The sequence below is a fragment of the Apostichopus japonicus genome, chromosome 10 (genome assembly GCF_037975245.1).
Source record: "Apostichopus japonicus isolate 1M-3 chromosome 10, ASM3797524v1, whole genome shotgun sequence".
Taxonomy (NCBI): Eukaryota; Metazoa; Echinodermata; class Holothuroidea; order Aspidochirotida; family Stichopodidae; genus Apostichopus; species Apostichopus japonicus.
In genome coordinates this window covers 14,958,339-14,985,780 of record NC_092570.1, presented here as the reverse complement: position 1 = coordinate 14,985,780, position 27,442 = coordinate 14,958,339, and the positions used below count along the sequence as shown (strand labels likewise).

General features: G+C 36.8%; 3 protein-coding genes across 5 annotated transcripts in view; 2 read left to right on the top strand and 1 right to left on the bottom strand.

Moving 5' to 3' along the window:
• The window catches only part of LOC139975285 (methylcrotonoyl-CoA carboxylase subunit alpha, mitochondrial-like), a 344,390-nt gene that overhangs the window by 232,706 nt on the left and 84,242 nt on the right, over positions 1–27,442 (top strand). The gene's annotated exons all lie outside the window — the stretch shown is intronic.
• Positions 1,779–12,982, top strand: LOC139974694 (uncharacterized). Its single transcript, XM_071982007.1, has 6 exons — positions 1,779–2,462; positions 6,881–6,970; positions 8,239–8,337; positions 9,654–9,722; positions 10,416–10,981; positions 11,203–12,982. Exons 1-6 carry the CDS (start codon positions 2,159–2,161, stop codon positions 11,425–11,427), a joined length of 1,353 nt encoding a protein of 450 aa, XP_071838108.1. The 5' UTR covers positions 1,779–2,158; the 3' UTR covers positions 11,428–12,982.
• On the bottom strand, positions 12,826–21,989 carry LOC139974695 (ADP-ribosyl cyclase/cyclic ADP-ribose hydrolase-like). Of its 3 annotated transcripts, none has more exons than XM_071982008.1 (8): positions 21,795–21,989; positions 19,201–19,440; positions 18,024–18,156; positions 16,403–16,630; positions 15,833–15,909; positions 14,396–14,497; positions 13,939–14,025; positions 12,826–13,479 (listed from the first exon to the last, which is right to left on the bottom strand). In XM_071982008.1, the coding sequence occupies exons 2-8, from the start codon at positions 19,428–19,430 to the stop codon at positions 13,329–13,331; spliced, it is 1,008 nt and encodes a 335-aa protein (XP_071838109.1). In that variant the 5' UTR covers positions 19,431–19,440; positions 21,795–21,989; the 3' UTR covers positions 12,826–13,328. The 3 variants fall into 3 exon arrangements, with proteins under 3 accessions (XP_071838109.1, XP_071838110.1, XP_071838111.1); XM_071982009.1 differs by having other exon boundaries at positions 19,201–19,437; XM_071982010.1 differs by having other exon boundaries at positions 21,800–21,989.

Here is a 27,442-nt window from a genome sequence, read left to right as displayed (position 1 = left end):
ACGACGCCATTAAGAGGTTGTAAGACTCCGGCACCCCCCCCCCCCCCTCCACTCATGGTACTGCGACCCAAGGAAACGGAGTAGAGGTACCGCCGCCCTTCTAGACGTGTCCAGCGACTGCGGGACCTTCATTAGAAGCTTGAGTAGGACAATCAGGCCCTACATTGTGAAAGTAGAATGATTTTAATAATTAAATTTGTATTCCTCTTGTATTTTACTTTATGGTCAATAGATAGTATTTATCCTAAGAGATACCAGGAGACTATAATGTTTGTATTCATGTCGATATAGTTGTAGATAATATCCTAGCAAAGGTAGGCGACTCATTACATTTCTTCGGAGAAATTTGACATCCTGGTTAAAGAGAAATGACTTCCTTTTAAATGATATTAGATTGCTTTTAAGGGAACCCCAGTTTCTTTTTTTAAGTGGACTATAACAACAAAGGTAGAAATATCCTAACATGGATTGAATACGTATAGGCCTATACATACCATTGGTTATCACGCTGTGCGTTTAAGTACCGTTTGCTCAATACACACAAACACACACCCTACACGCGCACCCTCCCATACACACACACGCACGAACGCGCCCACACCCACCCACCCACCCACCCACCCACACACACACACGCTAACACACACACACACACACACACATATATATATATATATATATATATATATATATATATATATATATATATATATATATATATATATATATTATATATATATATATATATATATATATATATATATATATATATATATATATATATATATATATATATATATAAATATATATATGTATGTATGTATATAGTAGAAAAATAGTAAAGTTTGCTAGTGCTAATGATAAAGAAAAGAAACACGACGTTTCGGGTATAAACCCTTTAACAAAGTGAGCAAAAAGACTGCTAAAACTGAAAACAGCGAAAGAAGAAAGATAAAATGGTCCAATGCACACACATTATCATTAGCACTAGCAAACTTTACTATTTTTCTACTAGAATTCTCAGTGCTACGCAGAACATTGCCTATATATATATATATATATATATATATAGGCTATATATATATATATATAGGCTATATATATATAGGCTATATATATAGGCTATATATAGGCTATATATAGGCTATATATATAGGCTATGTATAGGCCACATGTAGGCTATATATAGGCTATATATGCTATATAGGCTATATATAGGCTATATATATATATATATATTTATATTTATATATATATATATATATAAAAATATATATAGGCTATAAATAGGCTATATATAGGCTACATGTAGGCTTTATATATATGCTATATAGGCTATATATAGGCTATATATATATTTATATATATATATAAATATATATATATATATATAAATATACGGTATATATACGGTAAATATACGGTATATGTACGGTATATATACGGTATATATACGGTATATATATATATATATATATATATATATATATATATATATATATATATATATATATTTATATTTATATTTATATTTATATTTATATATATATATATATATATATATATATATAAATATATATAGGCTATATATAGGCTACATGTAGGCTTTATATATATATGTAGGCTGTATATATATATATATGTATATATATATATATATATATATATTGATATGTTTTTTTTATTATATGTTTAGTATATAGATATGAGCGAGAAGGTGTTTGTTTTGCTATGCCCAACTTCCTATTTCCTTCATAGAATTTCATACAATAATAAGGTGTAACCTCATATTTGTGTGTGTCGAACCGTAAATGTGTGCGTAAGTTTGGCCAATGAAATACTGGTGCTTAACAATGCTGCATTATAAAAAACCTCGGCACAAATAGTTTCCTGCATATATCAGTTTGTGTAAAGAAGCGTATAGGCCTATAACAAGACTAACAAGGTAAATTATTGATTTAGACGATTGGGATATTTTGCGGTTATAAATTTGTACTGTGCCCATGTACACTATTGAGTATAGTGGCTACGCTGTGTGCCTATACAGTGTCAACGCAAGCTGAGAGACCGACTGTGACTTTTCACCATTAAATTCCATCCTGGAGCTCGGTGTAACACTTGCCTGTTTGTTGTTTAGAAGTTATCAGCAGTTTTCAGCATGGATAAAATGGACGAAATGCCTGAGATAAGTCCAGATTGCTCTAACTATGTCCAGGAATATATGCAAATTGACTCGGAGAAATGGAAATCACTCAAGTCATGTGACACTTACTCCAAACGTGTGGATCTTGAGTTGCAGAAGAGAAAAGAAGGGCAAAAGATTTTACAAAAGCAAATCAAAGACCTCACATCTCAACGTATGTGGTTTATAGAGGAGAAACAACGACTAGCAAGTGAACAGTTAGAGAGGGACAAAAACCAAGCAAAGATCGTATCAATACCGGGACTTACTGTTTACACAGGTAGGCAAGATTTTCAAAATTATGTAGCTTATATTCATAGATATATTACCTAACCAGAAATGCGAAGCAGACCATGTGGCAATAACAAATTATAGATTTGAAAACGTGAAATCCATTTCGATATATCGTCCCTTATTTTACCTGTTGAACATAACCATCATGCACTAACCGTGTGTCTGCCTGCAGACTACAACTACTGACTGAAGATGGGGTCCCTGAAGTTGCTATGCCAACTGTTATGATAATGTTATCTAAGAGGTACCCTTTTTTAACTTTCTCTCGAAATTTAGACTTCTGTCTCAAATTCATTCCCCCCTCCCGCATTTTTTTTCACCCCAAAGTCCGACTTGTCTCAAACTTTCGATTTTGTTATGCTATTATTGTGAAACTCCTACTCTTTATTTCAAAGATACGATTATTTTTTCTCGGATTTTGGACAATCAAAGTTCTTGAAATATCACTTTTTTGACTGGGTTTGATTTATCTTCTATGTTAATCATTCAAAAAATGAATTTCGACCTTTCATATCAACATTTTGACTCAAACTTTCTAATACTGTCTCGAAATTTCGACTTATTTGGTAATGCCTGCTAGGATCGAAACGTCAGGCCCTCTACTTCCCCCGGCACTTATCGAAGTGGGGATAGTTGACCCCTCTGACCCCCCACCTCCCCCTGACCCACGGTACCTACGCCTATGATGGTTTTCACATAATTAGCAATTCGTAACATCTTCTTTACTTAGTGGTATATGAACATGAATGTAACGTTACGTGCCTTTTGGATACATGATTATAGCATTATATATACACTCATGAAATTTAACCTTAGTAAGAAGCACACTCTTAAAAGCTAAATAATCTTACATTTTAGGCACACCATTGAAATTGGTTCACTTAGTCTAACACATAGACGATAAGGTTCAGTTCCTTATAGATGTAACACAAAACTGAATAGGAAACCACGATATTTTAATGATCTCAAATATCATGTTTACAACGAATTACTAATGTGTTGTCACGAGTAAATGCTTATTGAATTTCGTCACCACAGGTGTTCTGTAAGTTCATACGAAGTTAAAGTATCATTCATGGTTGGAGTTATAAGCATTAATAAAACAAATTAAGAGGCGTCAATCAATTTTAGCTTAATAATGATCATTCCAGAGATTAACCATATTTTAAAGGGGAAATATATACTGACGACTTTAATAGCCATATAGAAACACTGTATACTATTCTCGACTGTTTCTCTATTACCTGGACTATGACATCTCAAGTCTAAGATTTTGCATAGAGTTAGCCATTTTTTAAAATTAATTTTGTTTAAGTTATACATTAAAGAGCGGCAGACTCCCCTTAAACATATATCATATTGTATACTACGGGGACTTTATTTAATAAAGACAAAATATGAAATGATAAATAAAGTCACCCTTATTTAAAACATTATAATTTTTTAGTTCTAAAAAGATTAAATCACTCATTTTGAGTAGGCAAGGACTGAGTTACTGATCTACTATCTTAAAATAACAGCGTCGAATATTTGTACTTTTTAAGTTCGTATATATGAGAGTAACATATTTTGCCATCGGCATGTTCCTTTAAGTATATCCACCGTCGATAGGAAGAAAAGCTAGCCTTGGGATAATAATGTAGTTTCCTTTTCACGTGATGATTATCCTGTAATGCCTATACTGCTCACATAGTCTATTGAGAGAGAACTGCTTTCGTTATGTCTCGCGCGTGTTTACACGGGTCCAAAAATCGGGAACCGGGTACCCGAGGGCCGTTACCCGTCGGGTATCCGGGTACCCGGAAAAAATTTGTTTACCCTCGTGTATAACGATTTTCAAGAAATTACATATTGGATGCTGTGATAAATGCATTATATTCTCTACTGACAATGTTTTCATGTTCAAATACGTAGGTGTAAGATAAGGTATAAAACCTCCCTCAATTATTTTTATTTGCTTCTGTTTCTTTCATTAACTTGTTAATAAATTAATTATTTAATTATAATTAGCATTACTACTAACATCGCACTGCCGCCGCTGCTTATGCTAGGTCGTGCAGCACGTCTATTGGATCAAACCATATAAATATCCAATTTAGCTCTTAAACAGTTTTTAGGCTAGGCCTACTACTATCTATTATGCAGGCCCAGGGTTCGCATTAGCCGCGAGATTGCGCGATTCGCGCAATTTGATCGCATTTGGAATAAACGATTAGTAAAAAGCCACTTGCGATTACTATTTTTTAGTTATCTCGTCTATAATCCATAAACATCGCGTAAAATTCCTTGTCAGCCTTTCCTTCTCTGAAATAAACGAATGAATAAATAATAATTTCTTCCACATGGTAGCCTAACACCACACTAAGTCAATGAGAAATCTAGCTAAGCCTAACCATCTGTTTATTTGCTGGAGTTGTGACGCAGTTATAAGACATCCATGGAATACTTTCGTTATTGCTTTTACGTTCGATCACATGGTTGCCTAACACCACACTAAGTCAATGGGGGTAGTCTAGCCTAGCCATCTGTTTATTAGCTGCAATTGTGACGCAGTTATAAGATATCTATGGAAAGCTTTCGTTATTGCTGTTATCTTCGAACACATGGTAGCCTAACAACACACTAAGTCAATGGGAAATCAGCCTAACCATCGTTTTGCAATTTTTTTTTTTAAACATTCACACTTTGCGTATGATTCGGGTAATAAATTAGGAACCGGGTAGAATCGCGTCGAGCGGGCTCCTTAGTTATTGCTGTTATCTTCGACCTCATTGAAGCCTAACACCACACTAAGTCAATGGGAAATCTGCCTAACCGTCGGTTTGCCAATGTTTTTTTTTTTTTTTTTAAATCACACTTTGCTTAGGATTCGGGTAATAAATTAGGAACCGGGTAGTATCGCGTCGGGCGGGTACCCGGGTACCCGGATAACCCGTACAAACGCTAGTATATAATACTATTGCTACTCGAGCCAAACTCTACTTGTACTTTCGATCGGTCCGCCTGGATAACATATTCATGGTATGCCCTTTCAACCTTATTAACGGTATTTCAATATATGAATATTCAAAGAGTAATGAGGAGCGGATCCAAGATGTTGTGAAGGATGGGGTGTAGACTTGAGGTAATTTGAACCGACTCCATGCATATGGATAATATATTCATGGATGCCATTTCAACCTTATTAACGGTATTTCGATACATAAATATTCAAAGGGTAATGAGAAGCGGATCCAAGATGTTGTTAAGGATGGGGTGTAGACTTGAGGTCATTTGAAACCGACTCCTATTATCTGGTCGAGAGGTTCCCTTACGAATGAGGTTCTGACCTTATTAGATAAAGGTGAGGAGTGTGGCTCTGAGGCCGTTTAATCACTCATTCATTTTTTTTTTTTGGTCTGCGGTTGAAAAGGGGGAAGGGATTTACACCTTTAGAAGTAGTCTAATTACTTCCCCGACCGAATGTTAGAAATATCCTAACTGCACCCTTGACCCTGATTGTCGATGGAGGTCGGGTCATGCCCATCCCCACACCCCCCCCCACCCCTGTGCTCACACCGATGGTTGCTCCATGTGGTATCTCGGATTAAGGGTATACCACAAAAATGGCACACTGTGAAGCGGACACATTGGGGTATTTTGGAGAAGTCGTAAATTGGACTTTCGGTCGCTGCAGTGTCTATTACCGGTATAGGATCATCGTTGTATCTGGTACTGCAGGTATTTCGATATTTAATCTACAGGTCTCGTACCACAATTAGAGTAATGTACATCCGCTTGAAAGGTTAACGAACTAGTAAGATCACTTAATGCAATGCTTGTTTTTAGCACATATTATCAGTTACCACCATTTTCGTTATGCCTTTATCATGTGTGAAAGAGCATTAGTTTAAGCATGGAGGTAAAATGGTTTTAAGTACACATGGTGTGGAAATAAGGAGGGTTAAAGGTGATATAAACCATTTCAGAAATTGTAAAGTTAAATGTTGATATTAGTCCGAGCGACAGACGAAAGGGTAGGGGGTTCAGTATGCTTAACTTGCTCCTCTTGTATAGCTCAAAATCTAAGCGGTCTTGATATGGATATTTGCAACTGCCACGACAAGCCAATACCTCAGCTTGTTTCCCGGTATGGGTATAGTAAAACGTCATTGTGTCCGATACCAGTAATGGAGTGTAATTATGTCCTTGATTTCTATGGATCTACTACCTTACACAAACATATAATGAATGGTGTATGGTTTATTCTAATGCACTGTTGTACCGAAAGCATATTTCAGCCTATTTCGGCATCTTACATTTAGAAAGGTTAGTAGAGATGAACACTGGTACATTTGATTGTGTTTCTCTTGACTTCTCTTTCTTTCTTTATATATATATATTTTTGTTGATTTCATTCGGTAGGAAATTCCCCTCATTCCGAGGGAGAATCGAAGAGAGCTGAACAGCCCGGACCACTCACGGCCCATGACTATCAGCCGAGCGAATCCCCAGGTATGACAGCCTCACTGCAGTGTCATTGTCATTGTCAGTGTATTTCAAACATATATATAAGGTATGTTTAAAGTAATTAACTATAAAGGGATTCGCGACAACGGTAGCACATACCTACACATACATGTGTACGGTCTGTGAGTATTTCCTCCTTCAGTGTTGTCACAGCAAGTTTACAGCCCTTGCGCGATAAAGTTAGCCTGCTACGGTTTTTGGCCACCGCCACCGCCGCCGGATATGATTGTTCGCCATATACATGAACTTCATGGCAAGAACCACGCACGTTAAAGGATTGGTTCAGGTGTTTGACATGTCTATTTTTTATGAAAGAGCACAAAAAGACAAAAAGAACAGTGAAGAAACTACCATGATAGCATGCTCTGTTAAGGAGATATGACACTTTGAAGATATCAACATTTCTTTGAAGATGACTGGTGTAGAAAGACTTACTGTGAGGGTGTGATGTCACATCCTCACTTCCTTAACATGTGTGAATATATTTCTTTAAAACTATTTACATTTTTTAACACATTTGAAAATAATATAATCAAAAATTCTTCAAATGTTTAATCTCAAATACTTCCTTTGACAAATATAAGATCTCCTGACATATCTTTTGGTTGAAAGTCATGAAATCTCACAAAATATTTAGAAAAAAAACAAAGACCTTTCAGGAATGTGAGGATGTGACATCACAGCTAGTCAGATTTCAGCAGTTTCTACACAATCTGATAAAAATTTACACTAGAATATCTCTTTAACTGAAAAAGATATTTGAACAGTTTTTTCACCATTGTGTTTCTTTTATTGTCCTCTTAGTCATATAAAATAAACATGTATGACAACTGAACCAATCCTTTAAATTTGGATTTGGTGTACATCTGGTGAAGTGACGTGCCCATGATTTCAAAGGTGGCGGGCTGAGGGGGGAATCCATTTAAGGGCATAGAATACATACGTTTTCCCATCGAGTTTAGCACTGCATCTTAGGACTGACCTTAATAAATGGTCTGAGTATTAAACTACATAGTCCAGTCACTTTAATTATCGGTACGGTGTAGATATACAAACGCGACCGAACGGTACGCAGTTTCTTAAACGATCTAAAATATATAACAATTAGTTCTGTACGGTAGCTAAAGTCATTTATATAAAATTAATTTAATTGCAAACATATTTTGAACAATACTGGGCATTGTTTGGTAAGATATCAGCAGACCGTAACGACCAATATGTTGTTTTTTTTTTAATTTTCTTCACAATTACAGATCGATCATTTGTTACAATACCAGAGTCATATCCGCAATTATCTTCTCGAAGAGACCTAATTTCTGAAACTTATCTCCCGGCACATGCAGATATAGGAGGTAGGCTACATTATTTATTTATTTATTTATTTGAACGCCTTAAAATTAATTCTTCTATTATTGTTCAAAATGTCGCAAATTCTTATTTCTAGCAATTTTAATAGTCGGGTTTATAATAGTTTAAGCTCTATATAGTGGATAACAATTCAAGTTGCTGATCGGATTTTATTTATTTATTTATGAATTTATTTATTTATTTATTTTTTCTTATGAAATTTTGCATGAATGTATAGTTTTTTAGAAGAATGAACAGTAAGTATACTGCATGTTAAAGACACCATAACATATTCACTCTGTTCAGAAGCGATTCAAATGGGTGTGGGGTGTAAACCCACCCCACCCCACCCCGCCCCACCCCAAAAGTATTTATTAGCCCAAGATTGCATGTATGGACCTCATTTACAAATGTATCATTACTCGTTTTTTTATCTGGGGTGGTGGATCCCTAGATCCCCCCCCCTACATGGGAGTCCGCTTCAACAAACCCAGACCACACCCACTCCTTGGTCTGCTTCTGCTAGTGATATGTCACCTTTAACAGGTTGAGAGGTATACAACTCATCAGGAGGGGGATGTAGCTCTGGTGTCGTTGAACTCCGATGTATAGGGTTGAGGTTCCTCCCCCTCCCCCCCCATTACCCCCACACCCACCAACCAGAAAACCATTGAAATTATAATATTTAAACGTTAATTGTGGCATTCTGAAGGCATAATTATACTTTAAATTATACCTACATATGTGGTATTTAAACTCAGGTTTGTGCAAATGAATACTTTTGACTATCTGTATGTGATGATAAAAAGGAGGGGAGGAAGTGCTAAACACCGAATCGCCCAACCCCCACCCCCCAACCCCTAAATGCAGTGTTTGTAGTTGCCAGTTCATTGTATAGTTTTGTGGTGAATCAAGTAGGAGTCAGATTGTATGTATTCACAGTAACATGAAGGAAAAAAAACACGAGAGAAACCAGTGCAGGGGAAGTGTACTTAGAGATATATAACTCAAGCTAACTGCCTTTCACACAGTATAGCTATGTGCAGTTTGTAGATATGTATGTATGTACATATTTTAGATCCTCCTGCAAGCAGGAACTCGAGAAGAAGCCTCATTGGCTTATCAAAGCCGCAAGCTGACCGAAGTCAGTCTCTTGGATTCACATTTAACGTCCATGATTATGAATTGTCAATTGTCAACAACTGGACGACATACATTAATCGTGGAATGACTCGAACTCGGGACCTTATGATAGAAAGGGACCAGCGTTAACCACTGAGCTAACAGGTAACTATATATAGTCTACTCTCTGTCTTCACAGCCCCACCGACAAATCTGTACAACGATCTACCTGTCAAATCTCCAAACAAGAGCAATATATATAGTTCAAGTAAGTTAAAAATGAACAAACCATGATACTGTTATATACATTTGCCTCTGTTTATATGTTCATTTTTGATATTATTTAAAATTTTTGCTCATAAATTTTAATTTTGCCTTCCGATTACGACCTCATAAGTGCAGTTATTTACGCCTAACAGAGGGAAAGTAAATATATATATAAAAAAAATAAATAAATAAATTATTAATCGTCAATAATTTTTTTCTCGGATATTTGGTATTTAGAGTACCTAAAAGACTGAACCAAATGTACCTTTACAGATTTACGAAAGCAAAATATGTTCTGCAATGTTTCGCACATCTGATCCATACGTTAACATGTATAAGGTCATCATATTCTTAAGGTCGTAGTCAAAAGAGCGACGAGTGAATTGAAAGTTGCAGAATCCAGCTTCCATGAAAATGTTATTTCGGACGGGATTAGCGTTTATCAACAAACAAAAAAACCGATCCAAAAATGATGAAGCGTGTGCTGAAACGTATATGTTCAAAATGTGGTTGTGTTTCCATGGTAACTTCCATTGTCATCTATTAACATATAGTCACTGATGCAAATAACGGAAGATAAATGAGTATATACGTTAGTATTTGGAAGCCTGCATTTAAGTTGTTTTAATCGCAAAAATTTGTCTGTGTTTATTTCGTTACCTTTTTTTTTTTTTTTTTTTGGCGGAAACCACAGAACCGTTTATACGAAAAGACGATCATGGCAACAAATTGGTTGGACTGCAATGCATCGTTACGAAGGATTTTACAGCCGAAAATCCGTCCGAAATTGATTTGTACCTTAATGACTGGGTCGAACTTCAACGTATTGACGGTAATAGCTATTACGGCTCCGTCTTTAGTCGAAGTGGCCAATGCGAGGGATGGTTTCATAAGAGTCACGTGGAAGTTATCCCTGATTCTAAAGTAGGTAGTCTGACCTTCAGATACGTCGTTCGGGCTGAAGTTAATTACCTCACCGAGGAAGCGGGCTTTTTCAGCTATAGATGTGGTGATAAATTTGACGTTCTGGAAGAACAAGTATCTGTAGAGGAGGATCGCAAACATGCTTATTACCGCGTAAGGAACAAGAGCGGAGAAATGGGACTGGTAGTACAGCTCGGCTTCACCAAATGTCAGGGTGAGAATCCGGTCTTGAACGAACGACAGTGGTACTATCCGAAGATGACCCGAATGGAAGCCGAGGAGGAACTGCGGGCCAGCAATGCGGACACTTTCCTCGTTCGTGACTCGAGTCATGCTGTAAGTTACTATCTGTTTATGCCATCTATTTTACGTTTACTATGACGATTACGTTTATTCTGCATGCAGAAATGCATCATATATGTATCTTTTACAGACGCATACATATATATTTTGAAATAAATGCCGTTATTATTATTATTATTTTTTTTTTGGCAGGAAATATTGATATAAGAAAATTTAACTTTTTGACTCCTTCTCTCTCTTGTCTTCTAACATAGCTTGGAAATTTCACCATTTCTGTAAGAGGTCAAGACAGAGTTTTGCACGTGATAGTCATCACACACAGAAGAGGATACCAAACTCGCCAGGACAAATTTAAATCCTTAGATGAAATCCTTGACTTTTACAGGGCCTACCCTATCATCCGGAATGTACGATTACTTAACTCGCTTCAACCAGAGGCGGGCCACTTCTACCAAAATCTTACCCACGACTTGACTTGAATAAGCTCTTGAAGAACAACTACTACTAAACGGTGTTACACAATACCACCAACGATTTGTGTAAGCAAGACCTTTCTCCGTTGTTTTAATGACGTCTTAAACAGAGGAAGCAGTGGACACAATGAAACATAATTTGTTGCTATTGTGATAGCTTGATTGAGTATACTGCGTAGGTTGTAATATACTGACTAATTATGCTGTGCGTTTGTTGTAACATAGTGAATAAGTATGTTGTGCGTATGTTGCGTTATTTTGAATAAGTACGTTATATATTTTTGTGTGTGTGATATTTTGCTTGAGTAACGGTATGTAGCGTACCTTTTGGTATCTTGATTGAGTTTATTGCGTACTTTATTTGTGATATCTTGATTAAGTATGTTCGTATGTTAGTAATATCTTTCATTGATTATATTGCGTATGTTTTGATTTCTTGATTATTTTTTTATCATTCAATATTTGCAATGGAAACGTGGCCAGTTGTATCACGAAGTTCTCAATGCTCCTGTTATTGTTAACATTCAAAACGATAAATATGTTTGTGTTACATATTTTAATCAGAATAATTCAATTAAGTATATATATATTATATATATCTATATATATATCTATCTATATATATATATATCTATATATATCTATATTTATATATATATATATATATATATATATATATATATATAAAGTTGGTTGGTTGGCGTCTATCTTGGCGTACAGTGCTCTATGTCCGATGGACAGAGCACTCTGATGAGCAACTCCTGATGAGTTGTCTGATGATTGCTCAACGCGTGAAACTCTGAGTTACAACTACTAGTGTTCCACTAGTCTCAACTAGTCCCAACATATATATATATATATATGAATATATATATATTTATACTTAATTGAATTACAATGGAGTGCTTCACTAATAGCAGATATTGTTGTGCAGGAACGGTGAGTGAGAGGGTTACTTATGGATTTACTGCTGTCCATGAAAGTCACACAAACTTGGATAATATTTCCTTATAAATCCAAACGCAATTTTCTTTCTTTTGAGCGAAAACGGAGAAGAAACAAATAGGGCATGATGTAAACATGTAGTTTAAGAATGGTTATGAATGTCAATGTTGTAACAACGAGGCATGACTCGAGACTAGAGTTCTAATATTTCAAAAGTAACAAGTTGTAAAGCTTTTCTCCAAAACTATGACTCGAATCCAGGCCTCTTGGGGAAGACTACCCATGTCCCTCTTATAATATAAAGAACATGAGTATTGTGTTTCTCCTTAAATTGTTTGTGCCCCTCCAACACTGCGGGAATGTTCGATGAATTGACCCTGATGATTAATGACGGGGCAAGCCGGTTTACTGTTCTCGCTGATAATTTTCACCACTCAAGAAAAGAAAAAATAACCACTCTTTGAGAATTGTCTGATGAAGTTTTCCTTTATTCTTTTCTCTCTTTTTTGTTGGCGGGGGGCTTCATTACTTCTTGGTGATTATTATTAATAATATTCAGAATTATACGGAATTTAATGTTGCAAAAAGGATATGAAAATAAATGTACCCTTTACCATTTCTTCTTCTTCTTCATTATTATTATTATTATTCGTCGGGTTATATAATAATCTATAAATACTTAATAAAGAAGTACCCATCAAGTAGAGGACTCATTCACGCCATCGACTAATGAATGAAGGTACATATGGAATATAAGTTTGGATTTCGAAATGCATTTTCTGCTATTACTTTCTTCATCTTCTTTCTTCTTTTTTGTTCACATCACTGTTCGTCCGTGATGCAGCGTTTGAACTATACGTATTACATTGTATGTCAACGGAACGTTCCTTTAACAGCAGTACATACGTTATAATGAGGTTTTGGCTTCGAGGGGGAAATGCTGTTTTAATCAGAGGGGTGTTTTACCGGGAGAGGAATGTTATAAGATGGCTTAACGAGAGAAGGGTCATGGAAACAACCGATGTAGATGACGTGAAGATTGTAGCCGAAGAAAACAATGACTGACACGGAATGGCATCCTGGTATTCCACACATTGTATCATCATAAACTCTCTGCAGATATAACAATGGAAAAAGAATGTTAAAGGAACTGCTTGTGCGGTAACCTGCACTTATTGGATATATATATATATATATATATATATATATATATATATATATATATATATGTATATATATATATATATATTGATGGACAGACGGACACTGACGGAGAGACGGACAGACGGAGAGACGGACAGATAGATAGATAGATATATACACAGCTTCAATTGTACATCCCCTTCCACTACCACGCCCTACCTGCCCATTCTCGAAATGTCCACAGAACTGGTCAGTGGTATATGCCGTGGTAAGGTTTATTTAGATAAAGTTTTCATTTTAACTATATTTCTTATGTGAGCAAAATGTGAAAGATAACCCCATATTTGAAGAATTGCATCAGTAGGAGTATAGAGGGCATATAATTAGAGATTTTGCGGACTAGGTTTGAACTAAAGATGAACTACTTACAGATCATCTTCAGTACATGTATAATTAAGTCCTTTTGTCTCAAGCAGACTCCTTAGCACCTTAATTGATCCAGTGTCGCATGTTTCTCTGGGTTGGAAAGAGACAAAAAAAGGAGGTGAAAATAAGTGAATATAAAACAATAATAATAATAATAATAATATTAATTATAATAATAATAATAATAATAATATTAATTATAATAATAATAATAATAATAATAATAATAATAATAATAATAATAATAATATAATAATAATAATAATAATAATAATAATAATAATAATAATAATAATAATAATAATAATAATAATAATAATAATAATAATAATAATAATAATAATAATAATAATAATAATAATAATAATAATAATATATGTTCTCTAAAGGAAGCCACCGTACAGTTGAATGTAGGCCTATGTATATGAAAACGTATACATACGCTATAGGCTGTCCTTACCGAGTTGTGTTGATGGGGGCGCTAACATTTTGAACTAAATGAATGTACACGTGATCAACTTTCATGGGATCAATGTTTGGTAGCTCTTCCATCGCAAATGTTCTGAAAGGAAGGAAAAGAAAAGAACAAATACAAACAACATCAACAACAACAACAACAACATCAACAACAAATAAAGTGATCACCGTTGGACTGGCAAAGTTACTTTGGAACATTTGAATTAGGGAAGATTTGAGACGACCAGAAGTTATGGTAACCAGAAGTAGGCGAGTAGGCTAAGCTATATCGGGTGTTCATTGCATATACCAAGCTAGCCATTTGAGACAATTTGAGTATAATGCTTAGTACTTCTTTCTTAAAGAAAATTCACCCAAGTTAGAGCCGGGCACCAAAAAAGCGAACAATTTGATTCACCTATCAAAACCCCACTGTCACCTTAACATCGAGACTTATAACCACCGTATGATCATGACGATTTTACGTCACGTCAGTAATCCCCTTGGAAAGGGAATATAAATATACTATACACATAAAGGTTAAAGGTTGTATAATGCTTATATGCTACCATACTGCGCTTTACGATGCTTGTATATGTCACGCATCACAGCACGGACACTGACTGGTATATGCCAAAGGTGCAAATCCTTTATCGCATACATCTTGTACTTTGAGTGCTCCGAAGCGTGACCAGCCTGCTTGCTGAACACGATTTTCATTTAGGCAAATGAGTTACACGGGGTTCGAAAATGATTACACTGTTGGTTAGCATGATGATTGATCTCCAGGGGTAAGGCAAAATATGTCACCTACGAAGCAGGATTTGCTTTGTTCGTTACAGGTGACAAAAGCCTACCAGTGTATTACTACAATATATAAACAGTGTATTTAACTCTATTCATGTGCAGTACTCCAACACACTCAAACGTGCATGCTTTTTATTTTTCATACTCATCTATATTGTATTTTATTCTGCAGTTATACTACATATTATGTGTCATATTTTTTTTTTACTGTTACATGGCGTTTTAGAGCACTTTTGTGGATTTTACGCTTTATTAAATCAATTATTATTATAATGACGACCTTCCTTATAGTGGTGTCGAACCTCTGGACAGATAATTCCATAATCCATAGCCTATATAGATTCTTATAAAGCGGGAGGCCCGGGTTCAAATCCCGGTGGATGCTGGAAGTTCTTTTTTCACTGTCCTCGAGTTTCCAACTCATTGCCATTTCAAATTACACATATACAGACCAATTATACTTTAACCAATGAATACATACTGACAGGTTTAATGATTTGCCCATGGGACGAGGGATACCTATAAATAAATACTTGATCATATTTGTAGTATGTATGCCCTTTCCAATGTCTTTATACATTCATTCATTCATGTTTTCTTTTGTTTAAATAACACGCTTCTGTTTACAACTTACGAGGTGTTTCGGAAAGCGCCATTTTTTCTTGTTGAGTCTAGAAGCAAGGACACATCACCCCGAGCCTGAGCGGCAAACTGATGAGGGAAAGATAAATCCAAGCATTGCGTTTACGAAATTCGTATAGCCCACTGTCCAAGAGTAATGGCTACATAGAGTACACTTGATGAATTAAGATATCTTTAGCTGGTTTTCATGTAGAGGAAAAATTACTAAACTTGTTTTGCAGCCAGCCCCGGATTCAGGATTTTGAAATATGAATGGGGGTGGGGGTGGGCCCTGTGGTTGTTGAAGTGGAATCCAAATGTTGGAGGGCCTGGGATCCTCCCAGCCCAGCCCAACCCAGCCCAGCCTACCACCAAAAACAAATTAGACGTCAAATTATGCATTTTTGAGGCGTCGAAGGTTCAGCCATGCAGTCAAACTAGGTTACATCCAATCAAACAAATATATAATTAGGCGGTGAGTGAAGACCTGGGAGTGGGGGCGCTCTTGGCATTTATGGAGTAGAGTTCCTTTAAACAGAAGGAACTCTAATTTGGAGGCCAAGCTGATGAATTGTCAACTCACATGTCTAGATGCCGATCGCCAAAATTGATAGCTTGCATCTGGCTTCCCATTTATACACCGGGGACAGCTGGACGTCTGATAAGTAGGCGTAACTCCATGTGCGGCTTGTCCACACCACGTTAATCCATTCAGGATGTAGCCAGCCAACGTCCGTTCTATCGAAGTGTATCTACTGGTGACAGTAGCAATATTAATGGCGATTTCCATTGTACCTGACCAAAACAGTGTCTAAGTAAAAAACGTTTAAAAAATTTAAAGTATTTATTCTTACTTTTCATATCGTGTTCACTTGCTTTCACTTACAGTATAATTTCATTGGCAATAATAGATATTTGAATTTTTATCAATGAAGCTATTTTTCAAAGTAATTTGGGCAATTAAAGACAATCACTATGCATTTCTTATCAATCATGTCATCACGCCATTTTGAATTTTTGAAAAGTCTCATATCTGAAGGCTCATTACTCGAAGTGGCTGGATTATCTAGTTAAGCAAACAGTCTATTAAGTAAAAGTGTTTTAATTAAAGGCCATTAGTATATATATAAAAAATACTTTAAAAAATTGGATGAAAGGGCAGAACTATTGATACATAATTGTAGATAAAAAAGAAATTTTGAAGTGCCAATCTATTATATACAATCAAGTATTTCACGTGAATCACCTTTAAAATAATCTTAATGTCTGGAATATATCTTGAAATCCGATTCAATTATGTCGTTAGTCAACCGATCGTTATTGATAATATCAATCCATTATTTTGTGTTATATAACAATCAAAATTGCACACGGCTTACGAGCATATTAAAGAATGACTGTATGGGCACTAACTCATAAAGTTTGATATGCCTAGACAAATATTGCTATCTATCCACCGGGTTGTCTTTCTCGATCACTTTGAGAAATGAACCTTTAAACATCTGACGGTTAGCAATAAACGTGATTGGTTCACTGAGTCTAAAACAGACATTTTATAGCTTTAAATATCATGTTCTACAATACATTACAAGTGTGTCACGAACAAAATGGTGTTCAACGTCAGCTTAGGTTGCTTTGTTGTTAGTACGAAGTTGAAAAGTCATGCTCTATAGTTATCAAAACTACAGTATGAAATGGTCACCTCCTCCCCTCCCCCCTCGCCACCCGGAAAAGAAATGAGGGCGGTATACTTTTTTAAGAAAAAGTCGCCCAGGAAAGAACCTGGGCACGAAAACCAAACTACTGAACGACTGATCCGCTTCTAACCCCAGTCCCCTTGCATCGGGACTGTGACTGTGATCATCGTCAGGTGTGCATCACCATTCCCCTCGAAAGGGAACAGATACCACACATGATCTTAGCCAAAAGTCCGAGGGCGGTATTGAAGAACTAAGCATGCATAGACTCCGGATGTGTGACCTGATTAATTCACTTTGGCTTCGGCTTTGAGTACAACGTTTTTCTATGCTGCCGTGTTGGACGAATCCAACGGTAATAGTATAATGACCGACTTTGCGATACGTGCTATAGTCATTGCCGAATTTGCAATCCGCGGTCTTCTCAGAAGAAAAATTTGCAAGGTCGGTAAGAGTGAGTCCATAGTTTTTCCCTATCGGAAAAACCAAAGAGAAAAGAACGGTTACCTCGTCGGGTTCTGAATGTATCATAGCTTCAGTAAGTATCTTGTCATAAGCATCGTCGGGTACTTCGCACGGGTCGACATCTGCGAATGCTTGAAGAAACTCATATAAAGCCGCTGTGCAATTTACCAATGACCTGTTCAATCATGAAACAAAAACATATTTTGAAGAAGATTCTAGAAATGTATATTGCCTATATAATTTATATTCGGTGAATTTGGGTTATGTTGAAGCCATTTATACCACGTGAATTATACTATATTCTCTCTGTCAGTCAAATAGCCTAGTCCCCAACTATAGCAGTGCAGTAAATTATTCGGCGTATATTACCTCCACTGAGTAGCTGTTCACACTGTTCTGTTGTCGTCCGTAGTGAACTGTTTTATCCATGGCTTTTGTAATATTCTTACTTTCGATGATAACACTATTTGCATTTGCAGTTGGAATCATAAAACCCATCATAGCCTCATCCAGTGGCGGAGCTAGGGGTATTGGTCAGAGGGCGCGAGAATGGTCTGTAGGGGCGCTTTCGACACTATCTAAGCGGAGCGCCACCACAGGTCGGCGCGAAGCGTCCAGAAATTTTTTGAGTCAAGATACTACTTAGATCGCCGGAAATGACCCTTTCCGGGCTTTGCTAATTTGCAGATAAACGAAGAATAAATAGGTGTCATCGCCATTTGTGACAACTCTGAAGTTTATATGGGTGTTGAAAGTGCATGAGCTTCATCACAAGACCGCCGTTAGAGCATTTTGTCAGAAAATTACACTAACAAAATGTGACAAATGGCAATAAGTAGATGAGAGCGCAATAATAAAGTCAATAATCGCGAATAAGTAAAAAGTGGTAAAAAGCTGAAAGGGGCGCCAGCAGTCCATTTGAGTCCGTTAGGGGGAACTCGCCCCCCCCTGACTGTATGGACGCTCCGCCACTGGCCTCATCCCCCCCCCCTCTCCCTACTCCCACGATCAACCCCAACAATATTTCAGCATGTTAAAAGCCTCTGAGTAGGTCTTTCTTGTACAGCTTCTATCCTTGGTAATGCTTCCCGTACATTGATGACGATCAAACAACGCAGAGTATTAATTTGAGTTTGGCATTACGAGTTGGCCATTGATCAGTCATTTCTAGCATATTCGACAACTACACACGAATGCCCTTCTACACTTTCGTACATACCTTTGGGGATTAGTTTTACACTGGAATGAATGTGGTAAAGTACAATCCGTGTAGTCACTGCATCGACCTGAAAATATCTCAGCCAAGTACTTAGTTGTTCCGGGTGGTAACATTATATTACCTTGAGTCATGTGACAGTCGACATGTTGAATATTCATGACAAGTAGCACTACAGCTATATCGAGGGCGCCATTAAGAAGAATGGAAATTCGGGAGCTAAGATGAGCCATTCTTAAACTTCTGACGTCGGCGGGAGAGAAGGACCAAGAAAAAGGGAGAAAACAGAAAATAAATAAATATTACAAAATAGACTGACTACAACTAAAGAAGAGTTGGGAAAATGTGACAAAGGCTATATAATATGAATATTCATAGTCTCCCTTATCATAATAATAATGTTTGATATCGAAAGCATACTTCTGTGTGCGCAAACAATATTTCTCATTGGATGTGCCGTACATTGTGCTGATACACAGGGGCCAACCACGACTATTTCTATGGGGCTCAGCCCCCCCCCCCCAACCAGCCTCTCACTGGTGGGCAGATTATTACAAAAACAATATTTGTTTACTTTGCATACATATACACCATGCATATGCTGTGCAATCTAAACTGTCGACAAACTTTGTTTCAAACGCTGCACAAAAAGTAGCACCACTTTGTATCTTAGCACTCGCCATTTTACCAGGACCAGGACATCCCTCAACTCAAACCCCTCCCATGGATGAATTAACATCTTTTTCACCTCCCGCCCCCCCCCCCCCAGTGCGCCCCCCTCCCCAGTACAAGAAAAGGTGGTTGTGCCCCTGCTGGTATTGCGATCAACTATTGGAAGGTAATGAAATACATAAAAACTGATATATTTGAGATAAGGAAATTGAAGGATGTGCGTGATTAGACCTATACATGATAACATGAATGTTCAACGCCTCCTCGATCAGTGTAACATTGTATGACAGCGATGATGTAACTCCAATCAAATGGCCACCATGCAAGTTAGTGAATACATGGAATTATCAATGAACCACAAGGTTTCAATATGACTGTTTGCAAATGTAACTTTTGTCAAACTCGGATTACACCGGACGTGATTCAAACACACTCAGCTGACGACACTATATTCTTACGATGAACCCCGACGCATCGTGTATATTCGCTGAGTATCCATTTCATACCTATGTGCTCGCATATTAGCGAAGGGGTGAGCATTATATCGGAATTGTCTCCCTTTTCGAGAAACCAATAAGCATCGCAATTTTATGAACTTTCACATACTTAATGGTTATAAAATTGCTGTTCTATTCAACTCAGTAAGTGATATCCCAGTGGCAAACCGTTGTAGTAGTGTTCTTATACTTGCCGCTGTATAGTATAGGCCATCTTTTCCCGTATGGCCTACCATAGCCGCTGTGGCCCTATTTATAGAGGAGCCTGGTTTTGACCGGTTGTTCATTTACACGTTATAGGAAATGTTCTCGCACGCTTAAAAATACTTTATGGCACTTGTAACCATAGATATGTACATGGGAATGTAAATGATTGACACAAGGGAGATGCATATCAACTCCCTGGTTGACCAATGAACGCGACAGGTTCGGTGCCAACAATGGATACGGTACACTACTACGGTCCCTTGCTCAGCAACATGAATTAGCAAGCACAACGTATACTCAGCAAGTAGCCATAAGTCGTAGTGAAATGAAAATTACAGGTTTAAATCTGATCACATATGCACTGTGTGTGAGTTTATTATAGGAATATACTACTACCTACGAATTTGTAACTAAAATGCACAGAGCCATGAGATATACATATTGCGTATACATCCTGTGAGAAGCCCCGTGCTTTTGTCTTTGGGTATTTACCGTCAAGCAATGGAATTGCCCCCGCATATTTTGAGCACTTTCCTTGGATCACAACTATCCGCCTTTTATGGAAAATAATTGGAGCGATGGAGCCAATAACGATACGAACCAATGACTCCATTAAGGCACTGGCAGTTTCATTGTGCTAAAAACTCGACAGGAATAGCCTACCATCAAAGAGCTCGTATGAAATTTCCCAAAAAAAATATTTACAATAGACCGCCATGGCACTTAACTTCAGTCCTATATACGCGCAAATATTGTTCTCTTTTGTACCGTATTGCAATTTATTCGCATATATTTTGCATTTATATAAGATTATGAATTAACGGAAAGAAATGGTTCAGCTAAACTACTATGGAGAGTCATTTCAAGTTGTCATCTATAATCTCACATCGAGTGTTTGTCTACGAAAAGTTACGTATTCATGTATAGCTATATATATATATATATATATATATATATATATATATATATATATATAAATATATATATATATATATAAATATATATATATATATAAAGTTATATAGTTATATATATATAGTTATATATATATACTACAATTAGAGTGGCGCTGTATAGCGTGTTGAAGCTTTCTATATTGACTGTCCCGTTGAAGGGATAAGTTAGTAGAATATATATATTTATATATCTATATATTTTGTCGTGGCTTTGAAAACTAGTCCATACTGTCAATAAAGAACGAACGCAGAAGAAGAATCTTACCTTACAATAATTCAGCTGCGGGACTTGATGTGAAGTAGAGACAGTATAGTAGGCCTATCGGATATGTCGGTCAACTTCCACAGTGTATGACCAGGGAGTTGTTCACTGAAGTGTACAATACGAACAGAAAGTGCAAGGGAACAAACAGGTTTGACTTGTAGTATGAGCTTGAGTTACCGCAATGAAACAATATACACTCCGTCGTTATCACGTCGACCTTCATAGTTACTTCCGCCATTTCGTTGTTAATGATAGGTTAGAGTATTAGTTTCAGAGTAACATATCAAATATCATTTTGAAACAAGTGATCTTTCATGACGTATAGTTTATAAGTTATTTGCATAATTAACTCAGTGATGTCACAGTGAAAAACTAATTAACGTCGGAAACTATTTGCCAATTACACGATCAACGTTGGTAGACCTGTCTTCGCTCATGTTGTGTTGCAGTTGTCCCCCCCCCCACCCCACCCCCACCCGCACCCAAATGCTACAAAACTTCGACATCAAAAATTGGAAAGCTTCGCCTATACTTACGATGAAGCAAATGAATTATTTCGTTCTTGCTGTAACTTTCAGTCAGAAGGCATTTGTCAGACCAGAGTTAAAATAAAATGTTTTGCTTTGTTTTCTTAAATTTCTTTTCTAGAGGCTCTGGTCCTCCCGGCATACTTTTTCCAGACAAAATTATGGGAGGGTTCAATTAGACATATATATAAATGTCTCGGTTAGGAGGTATAACTTAAAGGCTTTGTGGGTGGCAACTAAGTAACCATAACTTAAATTTCTAGCTTATTTACGGGGTAACACTGATGACTTTAAAATCTTAGGGAAATTTACAGTGACTGGGAGAACTGAAGCTGGTAAGCGGTCTTTAAAGGATACCGTACGTTGTTAATTTCTTTTAACCGATGCTATAAATGTGTTAGTAGAGGCTTATACATGGTCATAAACAACAATTCGCTGTGCTTGATTTCTTAAAGGTCAGTAACATTGATCCCCCTCTCCCACAAATACACCTATCTTATATGCTAGGATATCAAGTAATGGTCAAATATGTGGAAACTTCAAGATGCATATTTTACAGCACCTTTCCTCATTTAGGCCTGAGTCTTGTCTACCTAGCAATAAACCTGACTGTCTTTGAAATTTTTTAGAAAACTTCATGAAAGTAGGCTACTTTTGAAAACGTTCATTTTGGGGGGAGGGGGCGTTCCACCTTTCTTTGAGGGAGGGGGCAGGGTATACCGATGACCTTTAGCCTTTGTTACCCATGTACTGTTATTATTGTAGGTACGGAAAGTCGTCCGATACAAACGCATACATATGTTCCAACGGAGTCCATATTTGAACTTGTACACCGGATATACTTGTGGTGTACCATATGCGTGCGCCTATTCTCAACAGCCTTGCCGTGTGATTTCCCTATCGTTTCCTGTCAGTACTAGTTATCCGCGCGTAGTCTTTCCTGGAAACCCGTTATTGTATAGTGTGTATAGGAAAGAAGGCTTCTGTATTTGCAGCATATAGTGATTTAACTGTTTCTGTTTCTGTTTCGTTATATATATATATATATATATATGTATATATAGATATAAATATATATACATAAATGTATGTATATATATATATATATACAGGTGAAAAACGCCTACAGTGGAATAACGACCTTCCTTACCGGTTTTGAACCCCATGGACATACAATCAGCGTCCATAGCTAGCTATAGTGGTTGGGGTGTCCGCATATAAAGCGGGAGGTCCGGGTTCCTTGCTGTTTGTTGCCTATATAAATGACATTGACGGAGTTATTTTGTGTACAGCCAAGACATTTGCTGATGACACCAAATTGTATTTTGAGGTCTCTTCCAAAAGCGATTCTGAGAAATTTCAAATGGATTTAGCCTAGGTTTTTTCCCCCTGGTCTCAGGGATGGCAAATGCTTTTTAATATTGATAAATGCACGGTGATGCATACTGGTAGTAGTAACCAAAAGTATACTAACACTCTTATGGTGAGGAGTTGCAGGAGGTTTTTGATGAAAGAGACATAGGTATCTACATTGACTCTTCTCTGCAACCTCCTAAACAATGTTTCGAAGCTGCTAAAAGAGGTAGGCTAATATGGTTTTAGGTATGATAAAGAGGAACTTCAATTTTCTGAAAGAGGACATTGTTGTGAGGCTTTAAAAGCAGTTGGTTAGGCCTATGAAAAGCCGTTTTAACATTTAATAAGGAATTTCAGATATCTCGAAATAATTTCAGATATCTCAAATTAAATTACAGATATCTCCAATTTATTTAAGATATCTACAAATAATTGCAGATATCTTAAAATCAATTTCAGATATCTCGAAATACCAGAGAATTTCAGATATCTGAAATTGAATTCGAGATATCTGAAATTGAATAGAATTTCAGATATCTCGAATTCAGTTTCAGATATCTGAAACAGAATTGCAGATATCTCGAATTCAATTGCAGATATCTCGAATTCAATTGCAGATAATTCGAATTCAATTTTAGATATCTGAAATAGAATTTCAGATATCTCGAATTCAATTACAGATATCTCGAATTTAATTTCAGATATCTGAAAATTCCCGATTACATGTTAAAATGGCTTTCCATTCGTATGTCAGTTTAACATTTAATCGGGAATTTCTGCATATGCATTTCAGATATCTGGAATTCAATTGCAGATATCTCGAATTCAATTTCAGATATATCGAATTAGAATTGCAGATATCTTGAATTTAATTTCAGATATCTCGAATTCAATTTCAGATATCTGCAATAGAATTTCAGATATCTCGAATTCAATTTCGGATATCTCGAATTCAATTTCAGATATCTCGAATTCAATTTCAGATATCTGAAAAAGTTAGAATTTCAGATATCTCGAAATCTATTTTAGATGTCTCGAATTCAATTGCAGATATCTGAAATAGAATTTTAGATATCTAAAATAAGAAACAATTTAAGATATCTAAAATTCCCGATTAAATGTTAAAATGGCTTTCCATAAGACCTCCTCTGGAGTATGCTGTGCAAGCTTGCGAACCCATAGTTTCCTTGATGGGGACTTGATTGTCCCTCCTGATTCTTTTTTTTCTCCATTAAATTAAACTAATGGAAGTCAAACATCAAAGTGGGCCAAATTTGTGCAGCAAGGTGTGCGTCGAATTTCTCTCAATGTTGACTACACACTTGGTAGGTGACTACATGGCCATATAGACTGTCTGTGGCTTCGTGAGTGATATACGATTAACGGAAAAGTTGTTTCTCCTTTACGTCACTGCAACAATGGTTGTCAAAACTTGATCCAAAATATTTAGCAAACACAACCGCATAGCACGAAGTTGAAGAGAGGTGTATAGGCTTGTAGGCTATTCAACCGGAGAGCCAAAAGAAAAAATAGAGGGCGTTTTTTGTTATACGGCAAGCAAAGCAAATTGAGTTATACGTTGCCGAATATACACACATTGAACGTTCAACTGGGAATTCGTCATTGATAAATTAGTTGGTCCAAAAACTTATTATTAGCTTTAAATCAAAATAAAATAAAACTGTTAGCAAACTACTTATCCACTAGAGAGCCTGTGTAATAGAATGTCAGTAATTTAGCCTCTGAAGAAGATCTTGCTAGGATCGAAACGTCAGGCCAACTTACTTTTACACATTATTAGCTTTAATCATAAAATAGTATCCTCGAAATCGTATAACACTGTACATTTTCTCAGACACAACCATTTGTTTTCCCCGATAAACTCGGCGAACATTATTCTACCGTGAACGAGGTGGATTATCGTCCCGGTGGTGATATTTTAAATGTTCCCGACCCGAAAAGACAGCAGGAAAGGCGCACAATTTGGCTTGGTCCGATATTTCTACAGTCAAATTTCCAAGCTATTTCAAGTACTATGCGATACGTGAAATTACAAAAAAATTACCCCGTAGAACGGATGTAAGCCAAATTTCGTCTTCGCCCCCTTCCCCCACTCCCAAAAAATCAAGAGAGAGGGTGTAGCAAGGGCGCAACCATGTATACTAACATAGGGGACTTAAAGTTATGCTGCATTGACCCCAAATATGCTATGGTCACCGTTGGTCAAAATCCTTAAACTGATTTTATAGCAACCTTCGAGGAAACTTTCCTCACTGGGACATTCAGTCATCTTGTGTGTTCCTTAAAAATGTCTGAGAACAATTTGGAGAGTAAAGACCTCCAGGAAATTTTGCTTTTCGAAAACTTCTAGCAATTAAGGCGTGCTATAATTTGGGACCTATACTGACTATACCTTTAACCCCAACCGGCATACAATGTTACAGAAATTTAGTACAGTCCGTAGTAAAGTACAGTAAATAAACATATAAGCAGTCGAAAATCCTGTAACATGGTTTCAAAAGTGGCAAACTACAGGACCATTTTGCATCTAAGCACCCTCCATTGTACAACATTTCTTTCTTCCCTGAGACCCCTTCCCTGGCACGGCATAACATCTGACGCCTCCCCACTACCAAAAAGGTGGTTGCGCCACTGGGATAGAGCCTATTTCGTGACTTGAAAAGTCATCACAACAGGCTTTCATTAAACCGTAGTTATCTGACTCTTAAAATGAGGACAATATTTGGCTTCCCCCTCACCGAGAAGGCTGGCTAAAGGTACGTGATAATGATGAGTATGGCAGGGGCGGCGATATGTTTCGTAAATTGGGGGGGGGGGACATTTGCTTGGATGCAGGCAAATTACTATCAAAGCGGAGCGCCACCATTGGTTGGCGCGCAGCGTACAAGAAAATTTTTGGTTTGATAGCCCCCCAGATCACCGGAAATGGCACTTCTCCGGCTTGAAAATGACCAACCAGATGTACAATTTTGCCTGAGAACCAAGTTTTTCCCAATAGTTTTTTTTTTCATTCATAACCTTTTTCGAGATTGTCACCAGTCACAAATCATGTTCGACCTCATCGCATCTCCTGTGGATCATTTCTTTTGTAGGTAATTTTACGTAACGCCCCACAATACCCGTCAGCCCCACTTTTCAAGGTTTTAAGCTAATTATTTGTTCAGAATTTGAATAATAATTCACTTCAAAACATGCCCATAATGTTGCACAAAATATCATATATGGACAACCAATATAGAATAAAAAACCTTCAACCCCTAACAGACCGGTCAAAATTGCACGAGTAGAGGGAAGTATGATGAAGAATGTTGGTCAGGGAATTTTCGAAAATTCAGACACAGTTAATTTATTAGTGTACAAATATTAAAACCTCTTATAACGGCTACTATAAAACTTCGATATCATAAAAAATATTCAAAAAAAAATATGCTCAAGGGGAGGGGCGGTTTCCACCCTTCGCCCACCCCCCCTGGCTACGCGCCTGCGGTTAGAAATCTTGTAGGAAACAGGCCAAATGGAAACCCATTGAACCCATATCGATGTGGATCATATATATGATTGTACGTACTTACACTCATACACAAGAGATGTACGGACATTATGATAATAATCATGAGTGACATGATGCTATACGGTCACAAGTCACAGAAACGACCACGAAGAGTCATTTACCTCATGCAGCATGTGCTGGATGAAGTTTTAGCCACCGCAAAATATGATTTTGATAAATAATCTCACGCATTA